Raw genomic sequence first — 12,482 nt, 5'->3', positions numbered from 1 at the left:
ACTTACTGAAATATAATGTACAGTAAGTACATTAGTTTCTCTATTAATACTGCAGCTTGTATTTTTACAAGCTGTGAGCATATCCATAAAATCAGCATTTAAGCAAGAAAGAGCATTGTAGTTACCTACACATCCACTCACACAGAGTGACCACCATCCCAATTCTAACAGCATACATTAGCTTTGCCTGGCTTTAGACAGTTATATAAATGGAATCACATACCATGTAATCTTTTGAACCCTATGCTGAATTTTAAAAGAATCAGTTTAAATCAAGCCCAGCTTCAGCGTCGTGTTTGGACAAGTCTCTTAGCATAAGGACTACTCCAAATCCACAGAAGTGGATTATAAGAGTATTTATCTCAAAAAAAAGAGTATTTATCTCAAAGAAGTGCTGTAGGATTAAAATTAAATTAAGTACATAAGGATTTAGCATAGTAACTGGCATGTGGCTGCAGCTGCCACACTAACTCCAAATTATAGTCTGCCCAAGCCTCCAAGAAACCATATAACCCTACTTCTCTCTGGTGGGCAGGGCTGGGGGTTCACTTTCTGGACTGAATCCTAACATTTCACTCACATATAATAGCAAACTTGACTGCTGGATCCAGCTCACTTTTTTGGCCAAAGGAGAAGTATTTCTGTTACATCGTTTCCCTTTCATCTAGACAATCAGCTTCTCTGTTACTGATGACCTTAATGAAACACCATTATGACTACCACACATGCTCTTCTCAGAGTATCCCCAGAGCCTAGCAGGGAAGCGTGGGAAGTACTCAGTTAAGCTGAATACTAACTGGATTAGGACTTAAGAAGTTGTCAGAATATTTAAACCTTTGAGCTATGGTTGGCAAAATTATAGTAGTTAAATCTGAATAGAGTTGACAGGTTGGCTCAGTAGGTAAAATATGCTTGCCTCAATTCTATCTCTGGAACCCATGTGATTCAAACACATTCTATGCTTGGCGCTTGAATAAGCACTAGTTCTAGGAATTTCAGAAAGAAGTGCAGTATACACACGATGGAACTAAGTTTCCATCAAATCCAATTATAGTGATATTTTATTTATTTTTTTAAAATATTTATTTTATTTATTTATCATGTATACAATATTCTGTCTATGTGTATGCCTGCAGGCCGGAAGAGGGCACCAGACCTCATTACAGGTGGTTGTGAGCCACCATGTGGTTGCCGGGAATTGAACTCAGGATCTTTGGAAGAGCAGGCAATGCTCTTAACCACTGAGCCATATCTCCAGCCCCGATATTTTATTTTTTAGTAAATAAAGCTTGTCTGAAAATCAGAGGGTAAAACTAAGTCACTAGAGGCCAGGCAGTAGTGTCACACACCTTTAATCCCAGCACTAAAGGAGAATATAAGACAGGAGGAAAGAAAGAGGCTCAGGGCTCAGGCTGCAGTTGCCCAGCCTTGGTAGAGGTAAGACGTTTCTAGTGGTTTGGCTGTTTTGCTTTTCTGATCTTCAGTTTCACCCCAGTATCTGTCTCTGGGTTTTTATATTGCTACATCCAATAGCTTTAAAAGCACTTGCACCAAGACACTAAGTTTTCAAGGTCTTCTATCACGCTGGCCACTTAATTTCTTTTCCAAGTGTACTTCCTTGTCTATCTTGTGTGCTCTCCTTGAACGTATCTGTACCCATTTCAAAAATCTAACAGTAGAAAGTTAATATCCCAAAGTATCTCTCTTGATTCAACGTATCCTCCAGTACCTAATACGTTTTCAGTTCTCAGAGAATAAGTTATCTCTTCAAATGCCATCATCTTTCTTAGATTAGATTAAAGACCTCACCACCTAACAGTCTTGTCACTCTATAACTGATAAAGCAAGCAGTAAATTACAGTTATAAAAAAATGGGCTAAAAGATTCTCAAAAGTTTCTTAGATGTAAGGCAAAACTTGTCTTATGTAAATAACTAAGAAATTAAAGCTATTTATAAACCTGTTATGGGAGTATAGCTAGTATTTCCTGGTAAAAACTAGTTATTAAGATTCAACATGTACCAAGATTTTCTAAGCCCCACTGATAGACTCACAAATAAAAGAGTCGTAAACAGCAACTGCTACTCTTTAGATACATGAAGGACAGTGCTAGTATTTTATGGAGCACTCAGGAAATGCTTTCACAGCTGACAAAGAAGGTAACATTGCAAACACAGAATGAAAAAAAGTAGCGCAAAAAAAAAAATGTAGAGCCAAGTCACAATAGGGTTGAAAATGAAGTGAGGAAACTAGCCAACTAGAAAGTGAGTAAGAATCACCATTATTTAGGCAACCCCAGAGATATGATTGCATCTGCATATGGTTATCATTTCCTTCTGTTTACATCTGTGATGAGAATGTACCTAGTCCTCTGGAGCTTTATGCTACATACAAACTAATAGAATTCTGGTTTCACATATCCATCTTAAAAAGTTATGCATGCCTTTTACTGAGAGGTAAACTCATCTTCAGTGAGTTAATTCCAACAGATTGCTAGGCCTAGAAAACTAAGTAATGGTGATGAACTCACTAAGATTACGCAATATTGCCAATACCTTTCCCAGGTGACACTCTAATGCCAGGCCAGTCAGTTATTATTTTTATAGAATGAGCTCAGAGCAATGTGCAATAATTCAAATAGATAAAGTGGCCTACGTACAGAGTCTTTATGGCAGACTTCAATATGAAGGCAGTGGATGAACAAAAGAAAAGCAATTCCACTTAGAAACCTGACAAAGGGTGGGCAGGTCCAGGTGGGGAAAGAGAAATCTGTTTTGAACATTCTATTTCCAGTGTCAATAAAAGTTACACAAAAGAATGTAAAAGGAACTTGAAGTGTTTCTGACTGAAGTCTGTTGGAGGGGCCACATTTGTTAACAGGGGAAATCACCTGCAAAGGGACTTCTAAGAGTACAAAGGGTAAGAACTCAATGATGGACTTGGGTCTTAAGGGTTCAATCAAATCCATTACACAGAAGCAAAGTGAATGAGCAACACCACGTCAGCTTGTACACAGATGCTTTATTTGGATGTTAATAGGTTTCAACATTGTCTGCAAGATTCTCTAACAATGCAAAGTTTTCTCATATATCAAAACTCAATTTAGTCAGTGTAATTGCTGTATTAATGTGAAAACCTTACTATAAAATGCAGTATGGTATGTGTGTAGTCAGTTTCCATGCATGTATGGCTACTATCTGTATGCATGGCATCTTCAGAAAACTGAAGAATCCAAACCAACAGTAAAAAAGATGACTTAAGATGCCTGGCATGTTTATGATTACAAATCTTGCAACAACAACAACAAAAAAGCAACAAAGCAGTTAACTTGAGGATTCAACCAACACCAACCCAAATATATACTACGTTCCATAAGCCCAGGCTTATATACAATATATTAACATTTGTGTTAACTTAATGCTCAAGAAAAATTATGTTTTAAAATATGTAGCATATCTGAGATATTTTACTTTGGCAATTGGAGACTATTGTATCCGATACAGCTAAAAACTACATTTTTAAAAGGAATTATGTACTATTATTACCCCAAAGTAACTGAAATGATATAGTATGATTTTTTCCACAATCATTGGTTTTACAAAGCAACATTTCTGTGAGAAGTTCATTAATTAGAAAAAAACATATTTAACATGCTAAGAAGATTCAAATTGTTTAACCTATTAGTTATCAAGAAGGCATAATCTTAGTACCGCACACATATTCTTCACTTCTCACTAACATATAGGATGCAAAAACTAGCAATTGGATTTAAAGCTTAAAACCTTTTTAGGTCTACTGTTGAAGAACTAGGCATTAAAATATTCAGTAGTCCCATTTCTATTAACAGATAAATAGAATTTCTTAAAATCTTAAGCTGTTTTGTTTGGTTTGGTTTTGAGGCATAGTAGTGTTTTGGTCTTTGTAAGAATCTGCTTGGTAATAGTTGAATCCATTAAGTTAACTTGAGAACTTGCCATCATTTGCTTATCTTTTCACACAGTGCAAGTGGTGGTCGCTCTTTCCATCTCTCATAGCAGCCGATTCTGCTACTTTCTATAGCAGCTTACTTCAGGAGTGGAGAGGGAGAGAGTGTGTCAATTATAAATAATTCAAACTACAGTGTACAATTCTATTTGCCTGTCAGTGTTTAGGTTGACAGCACACCATTATATGTCTCAAAAATTACATAAAATCTCTACCACATAAGCAAAGACATTCTTTCAAAAAGAAATAAAATAAGTGCAAACACCTAAACAGGCAACTGAAGCAACTGTTGTAACCTGGAAACACAAAACATTTATAAAAGGACAAAATATTTGTATGAATAAAAGATAATATTTTCTAATTCTGAAACATTGAGTAAATAGAATAAACTTTCTAAGTGCAGACTGTTTTAGGGAGCAAGGTACCATATTGTTTTTAAAACAAAATGAAAATTTCAAACACATACACGAATCACCAGATTAATTTATGACCTCCAATATAATTTAAAAAGAAAATATTAAATTATTATTTAGTACATTTTAGAACTACTTTATAACCAACATGATTTAAAGAATATAGTGCAATATTTAGGTAGATGTGACATACAGTATAGATATTGTATTCTTTGCAGCTATAACAACTAATTCATACTTGAAAGTCAAAGTTATTCTTTACTACGTTAGCTGTAATGACAAGAAACAACAATGGCTTCTAGACACCCTGTATATATATAAATATCTACATTTAAGCTTTAAAAATGAAAATAAATTATAAAAACAGACATCTTTTTAATTTACAGTTTTCCTGCTCCTACATACTGTACAATACATTCAACAGAATTCTCAGCTCTTCTGAGACTTAAGAAATACTGACTCTTTACTAGTAAGAAAAAGCCCACTTTCAATGCTTTTTTATTACTATGCTCAAATAAATATGCTTAACACTGTAGTTAATTTCATTGTTTCTGAAAAATACCAAAAATTAGTAGTGCAACTTTCTAGCTTCCTTGCAACTCCTTCTCATTGTGTTTCTTTATAAATGGTAGTCTAAATAAATCAGCAAAAGTACTTCATAAAGCCCCCGGGTCCTAAATATAGACTTTCAGAGATCACACATACTTAACTTGTTTATAAACAGACTATAACCTTGAGAAAGTACTGACATATATCCTTAAAGAAATTATGTGAAAATTTGCTTTGGAATACCCATGAACATCTTTATTCTCCCATTGTGTTCTTTAAAAACAAATTTTAAAACTCTCATTTCTTAAAAAGTAAATAATGAATTTACCTACCCCTTACTTTAAGTGGCTTATTATTGTCTGTCCAATATAGAAAAAATGTAAACCATTGTAGGGATGTATTAAAACCTTTAAAAAATTAATTGAGACAAGTTCCATTTGCAACCTAATTTGGCACAAAATACAGTAGGGGTAGGGCATTGTATCAGCTTTAGTAGCATTAGAGTATGAGAGCTCTCGAAGTGCTGCTGGCGGCTGTGTAAGTACTCAGATATCTTCTCGCTTGTTCAGTCATGATAAGTTGGTCTTCTGTCTTCCCATATACCACTGTTTCCCACTCACAATTTGACTATGAAGGAAATAGAAAAAGTGATGTAAAAATTAGTAAAATTAACTACCCAAACCACTTCATAATTAGAGTGCATGCATGTGTACAAGTGTGTGTGTGCGTACGGAACACGCCACATACATACGTGGAAGTCAAAGGACAAAGTTCAGGAGTCAATCCTCTCACTACCACGTGGACTGCAGAACCAAACTTAGGTCATAAGGGTTAGTAACAAGCACCTTTATTCACTGAGCCATATTGCCAGTCTTCATAACTAGACTTTTAAAAATCAATTGTTTGACTAGGAATTTTATAAGTAACTGCTATAAAATATTTTGATAACAATATTATATCTTTTAAAATGAGATGCTATATTTTTAACACATACTAAAATATTTATGACAATTTTGTGCAATTATTATGACTGTGTATATTGCTCACTGGCCTGTGGTGAATAGTATAATAGCATAGTTTTGTTCCCCACAGCTCCCCAGAAATCAAATGAATCATAACAGGAAAAAAATATAGATCTCTTTTGTCCCCCAATTTTCCAAAAGTTTTAAAAAGAGGAGCTGGAGATGTAGGTCATTAGTAGAGTATTTATCTAGCTTGTAGGAGACTCACTCGGGTTTTGTCCCCAGTACCAAGAAAAAGGAAAAGACTCAGAGGGAAGATGTAATGTCAAAAAGTGAACCACAGGTGCACCCTGTTTTCTCCCTTATCAAAGAATAAAGACTTCTATATGATATGTAAGAGTTATTACATGATGAACTTCCTATATATACATATATATATATGTATATATGAAGCTCTATATTAACTGAATACTGGGAATTAAAAGCACTTTAAGTCAATTAAGGGAATGCATTATGTCACTCTCTGAAAGCCATGGCCCAAGACAGACAGGTAGTTGTCTATATCTGATTGCCAAAGATATTCTCAAGGAATGCCTCAGTGTCAGGGAAACTATTCTGCAGTCAGTGAGGCATAAAGAAGAAATCTTCCTCTCCAACAATTCATATTCTTTGGGCAAACTCCTAAGACAACAGATAAGAATTTCACCAGCCTTCATTTGCAACCATTTACTGGCCACAGAGGAATGGGGGGAGTTTCTTGTTTTATAGCTTCTGATCCAGAGTTTACTGGGCACAATCATATCAACAAAAAATTATGCTGAAAATGCTTCCACCTACTTACCAATTAGGTATATTTATGGTTGTGAGCCTAGCCTTTAACGGCTGAGCCATCTCTCCAGCCCCTACTTACCAATTAGGAACAACGAATGTGGCTATTCACTTTTATTTTACAGGTAAAAAATACCAGAAGTGGATTTAAATATCATTACTTACACACACACACACACACACAGAAATCATGAAAGGGCCTGGCATGATGGCACAAATCTGTATCCCAGGATTTAAGAAGGTGAAGCTGCAGGACTATGATTTCAAGGTCAGCTACATAACGAGCTAAGATCCTGTCTCAAAACAACAGCAGCAACAACAAAACCCTAAAAATCTCTGGTTAAAATTCTAATTGTAGAGATGGTATGTGCACTGATGAATGAGTCTCGTTTAAACCCAAATTTGCTTTCAGTGACAAAATAATAATTTTTATTGTACTTGTCAATTTAAACTTTAAAAGAAAAAGTATAATTTGTAATCAGTAAGTTAAAAGTGATCATTGACTAAACAGCAACAAAACCACTAAAGAAACTTATAAATCCATACCTGAAGATTCTTTTCCAATTTGACAACTTTAGAAGGGTTAGGGTTTGGTTTCTTTTTAGTAAGTGTATATGTTTTGTTGGCTGAATTTATATCTTGTTTTTCAGGAGTCAAGTTGCACCTATTGTCATGTATTTCCAATAATGGTATCATTAATAAAGATGTTGCAAGTATATTTTCTGACTAAGAGAAAAAAGAAAGAGGAAAATAACTAATTCAAAAGTAGAGACAAGAGACTACTGAGTAAGAGGGTAATGGAAGCCCTGTTAATTTTCCTCTTAGGAAGCATTTGGCTCTGATGAAATATCTAGTAATACCTTTGTAATTACACAAAATAATGTCTAGCATTAGAATAATATCTTGGTAATTACACAAAATAAACTTATAGTGCTATAGTAATATTTTGATAATTCAGATTTAAAGGTTTGTGAAACACTGGGTTTTTTTTGATATCATACAAAAGATTAACTTCTCTTAAAATAAAACAAGTTTAAAAAATAATATATTCTTCATAGATAATAGGTTCTCTCTGAATTAGGCAAAACAATCCTAAATTTTCTGTGATTCTCCTTACAATGATCTGGTCAAGCAATGAATATGAAATGAGAACCATCATGATTTAAGACAGACATTTAAAAACATGTATGAATTCTTTACAAACCTGTATATCTGAAATGTCTTCAGTTAGTAGCTGAGAGCCTGGTTCTTCTTTGTCCCAGCTTTCTAAGGCTAATGATTTTCTGACTTTCTTCACAGATGCAGAATGCTAAGAAAAATAATTTACAAGGTAACTTTATATCCAAGTCTCTTGTACATGACGAAGCCTTTCATAAGCAGTACTTCTAGAAGAGCTGCACGGAGTAACACACCCAGTCACAGCTCTCAGCAAGAGCAGGCAGGAGATTTGCAAGTTTGAGGGCAGCTGAAGTTACACAGAGACCTCCTCTAACTAACTATGGAAATGAAGATATAAACAATCCTCAAGATTACCTCTTGCTTGCAGCTTTTGTAACCAGGTTCATCTTCTTCTTTGAGGAATATGTCTGTTCCAGTTTCTTCTTTTAAAACTTCTCGAATGTCTTCTTCCAAGAAGGCAAGTGGCTGGGACTAAATTATTTTTTTTAAAGGTTTTAAAAGGCAATTGCCAGAAATTCCTTTTTTTTTTCTCTCTTTGTATATAAAATTCTGCCTTTTGGCCTGGTAAGACAACAAGCCTGACAACCCAAGTTCCATTCCCGGAGTCCATGGTAGAAGGAGAGAATTAATTCCCAAAAGCTGTCCTCCAACCTCTTCAAGAGTATCATACATAGCGTGTGAACACCCACAATAATAATAATAATAAAGTTTTTGCTTTAACTTTTAGACTTTTACAATATTAACAAAATTATCTTCTACTTTCTAGAGATATACAAATTAATTAGTTAATCAGCTCATAGTAATAATTGCTTAAAATATTAATGAATATTAATGAACCTACTTCCTAAAATTACCAAAAATAGAACAAAATTTAAACTATCATTGAAGAAATAAAATTTAAGTAACAGCTTTATTTCTAATAAACATAAAATATCTACATATGTCTAGAATATTCTGGCCTTTTCTGAGGTATTTTAAAGATAACAATATTTATGAGAACACAAATAACTAGAACACTTCACAGATGTATTAACTCATGAACTATTGCTACCACAGCTACAAGACTAATAGCAGTAACTAAGTACTCACTATAATGGAAACTAGAGACAAGCCCTTTATTTGTATTGTCTTTTTTAGTTTCACAATAAAAAACTTGGGTGTGGTTAATAACTTGTACATAGAAGAGAAACTGAAGGTTCCCTAACCTGTTAGTTTCCTCAGCAGCATTAAGTGATTAGATATATCAAAATATTAATTCTATTGCAATGACTCTACTAAATACATGCTTTAACATTAAGAAAAAAAAGCATGCCACTGAAACTGTTTTCTTCTAGTTAACATGAGAACACACAAACTTAAAATGAATCAAACTAACGGTTATTTACAGGTCAAGTAATATTAACATAAAATTACATTCATAAATTAAGAGATAAAATTTTATTTCAGTTTCAATAAACACTTTTTAACACTAAAAACTTCAAGATGATATAGACTACTTTTTCTTTAATTAAAACTAGGAAATGCTTGAGAATCAAGAGTATACATACCACAATTTTAAGAGGTCCATACTTTTTTTCCTGAGCAGCAAGTGCATTCTTAAATGGAGTAGGAGTTCTTGGTGTAGTACCCAATATAGATCTTCTAATAGTAGGTGTTCTAAACCTAGTCAATCATTCAGATATTTTTATTACTCTCATGATATAAGTTTATGTATTTTAAGGAAGGCAAAGCCCAGAAATATCATAAACTACATTTTTATATACACATGTTTTTCTAAAGTATTATAGAGATATTTAATATATGGTTGCCTAAAGTTGTTCATTCTTTAATTAGTATTTTTTTAAAAGGAAGAATGACTTAGGAAAAGTACTAAGAATATTTTGCTTGAAATAAAAATTTTATGCTATATTTATCCAGTTTTCAGTATTCTACAGGAACAGAATAAGAGGTTGTGACTTTAAAAAGAATAACAACCAACTTCTAAATCTATAGACATAGAGATTATGCAATGTGCCATCTACTTGAATAAAATGCTAACATACCCTTGACTTTATGCCTCCTGCTCTCCCTAACATAATCTTATTTAATGCAGACTTACCCTACATTTTCTTTTTGGTCTTTGGGAGTTGCTTCCTTCTGAAGAGGAGTTGTAATCAGAACTTTTTGCCCACAAATTGGGGTTGATGTAAACGAAGGGTTTTCTATATTAAGTTGTTCATTTCCAGGACATGTGTTAAAAAACTTAAAGGAGAACAGAATTCACAGACAATATATTAGAACATCAAAATTCCTGTACAAATATCAAACTGGTAGGGCTGGAGAGATGGCTCAATGGTTAAGAGCATTGCCTGCTCTTCCAAAGGTCCTGAGTTCAATTCCCAGCAACCACATGGTGGCTCACAACCATCTGTAATGAGGTCTGGTGCCCTCTTCTGGCCAGCAGGCATACACACAGACAGAATATTGTATACATAATAAATAAATAAATAAATATTTTTAAAAATATCAAACTGGTAAGACTTTTCTATTGTTTTAGGAAAAGATTTTCAGTAATACCACATATATTTTCTACTTCATGGAAATTAAGCTCCATAATGACAAGAAATTTCTATTTTGTTCACTGCTGCCTCCCAGCACCTGAAACACTCTGAACAGGCTAGTACATGAAAAACATTTGTTGTAGAAACACTTGTCTTAGAAATGGTCAGGTTTATAATAGCACAGAAAATTTAGAACAATTTGTTGCAGCACATCTTCAGTCTGGTACAAGAGTGTGACTGAGAAAGTTAGCTGTGAACTGTCATTCATAAATAATGGTAAGTGTGTTTTTCTTTGAGTATCTTGAACTCAGACTGTTGTTACAACTACTCAGGAAGAACAAGTCTTGGGAAGGAACACTGCTAGCTTTTTGAAAGCTGTCTGGCAAACCCGCCTGCCTAGAAGCACATATACTTCAAGCAGACAAAACAAGAGTACACCCTCTAAATTACCCAATGTACTGAGACTTAACTTAAATACTATTATAAAAACCTAATTTTCTTTTGTCACTAGCAGACTAGAAGCGGCAATATGAAGAAGTGAAAACTGCTTCAAAAGTGCCACCTACAACTACAGTCTACTCTTGCTCTGTCACTCCTAATACTTGAATCATCTCACTTAGGATTAGCAATCAAACTCTTTCAAAGGATAAAAGCCAAATGGCATAGGATATAAGCACCTCCCACTGGCTTCCTAGCATAGAATTCACTTCAGTAAAAATCACTAATGTGTAAAGCTTTGGAAATGGAAACCCTCATCTACCTTGGAATAATTTTGAACTTTGAGAGCTGGAGAGAGAATACACTCTTCACATTGTAGTACACGTAAACTATATTATCTCAAGCATTTTCAGATCGCAGTAGCTGTGTTCCTAACTTAAAGCATACCTCCAACAATATTTCAGACCTCCCCATATTTATTTGACCTTCAAAGTGCCTACTTATCTCATAAAACTTTCTATCATTTGTATGATAATTAGCTCTCAACCTGACAAAATCTAAAATCACCTGGGAAATGGGCCTCTGCATACCTGTGAGGGACTGACTTAATTGGGTTAAATGAGGTGGGGAACCCCAGCCTAAAAGGGAAGGGGCCATTTCCAGGTAGCAGGAATGGAACTAAGCAGCAGCAGCATGCATTCCTAGCTCTCTTCTGGCTGTGGATGTTAATGTGACCAGCTCTCTCAAATCCCTGCCACTGTAACTTCCACTACATTGTCACTGTGAACTGCAGGCCAAAACAAACTCTACCCTTCCTTCTTTAAATGGCTTTTGTCAGGATATTTTATCAAAGCAACAGAAAAAAAAACATTAAGATAATCTAAACACTTCCAGCAAACAGCAGCTGCTGAACTTCAAAACTGTATTCCCTCTGGCGTCCAATGTCTTTAGAAAGATAACTGATATGCTGTAAGAAAAGTGACAGGCTCCTGGAATATAACATTTTTACATTAACAAAAATAATCATAATGTGTACATCTGCTTCTGGGAACATTATTAAAAAATTAAGTAGTTAATCTTGAATATCCAAACATGAGATTCTTAGAATAAATTGTTGTCTAGATTTCTTCCAAAAAATGTCAAAAACAAAAACTTAACATGTAAATGAAAATCTAAATTGCTGTATACAGATAAGATCTGTTTACAGCATGCCAGACACATATGCTGAACAATCCAGGATCAAAGAGTCATCCTGGATCTTAGTTTTAGCTCTGCATTAGATACCCTTGCGCAAATAAATCATTTTACCTTTAGGGGCCAGTTTCCTGAAGAGTCTTATAAAAAAGCACTATATGACAAAGGAAAAGTCCCTTTTAGCTCTTGAAATTCTAGGGTGCTATAATGCAGATACTACCCTTGGTGAGACACTGAGTTCACCATTCTCATGCATACACTTAGACATATCTTTGTGTTAACAAAGCAACCTACTGCTATTAAAGGCACTAAAGACCTAATTTAAGCCGGGCGGTGGTGGCGCACGCCTTTAATCCCAGCACTCGGGAGGCAGAGGCAGGCGGATCTCTGTGAGTT

General features: G+C 34.6%; 1 protein-coding gene across 2 annotated transcripts in view; it reads right to left on the bottom strand.

The window, feature by feature from the left end:
- Positions 1 to 3,009: 3,009 nt before the first annotated feature.
- Positions 3,010 to 12,482, bottom strand: part of Mybl1 (MYB proto-oncogene like 1) — a 35,739-nt gene continuing 26,266 nt past the window's right edge. The window contains exons 11-16 of one of the 2 annotated variants that reach the window (XM_005361891.3): positions 10,013 to 10,155; positions 9,462 to 9,576; positions 8,269 to 8,385; positions 7,940 to 8,044; positions 7,282 to 7,461; positions 3,010 to 5,572 (exon numbers count right to left, since the gene is read on the bottom strand). In XM_005361891.3, coding sequence (XP_005361948.3) covers positions 5,444 to 5,572; positions 7,282 to 7,461; positions 7,940 to 8,044; positions 8,269 to 8,385; positions 9,462 to 9,576; positions 10,013 to 10,155 — 789 coding nt within the window. In that variant the 3' untranslated portion in view covers positions 3,010 to 5,443. The remainder of the gene's footprint in view (positions 5,573 to 7,281; positions 7,462 to 7,939; positions 8,045 to 8,268; positions 8,386 to 9,461; positions 9,577 to 10,012; positions 10,156 to 12,482) is intronic. The other variant, XM_026786814.1, reaches the window with a different exon arrangement.

This window comes from Microtus ochrogaster, linkage group LG5, assembly GCF_000317375.1.
Source record: "Microtus ochrogaster isolate Prairie Vole_2 linkage group LG5, MicOch1.0, whole genome shotgun sequence".
Classification (NCBI taxonomy): Eukaryota; Metazoa; Chordata; class Mammalia; order Rodentia; family Cricetidae; genus Microtus; species Microtus ochrogaster.
Note: the sequence above shows the minus strand (reverse complement) of the source record. Positions and strands in the feature narration are given on the sequence as shown.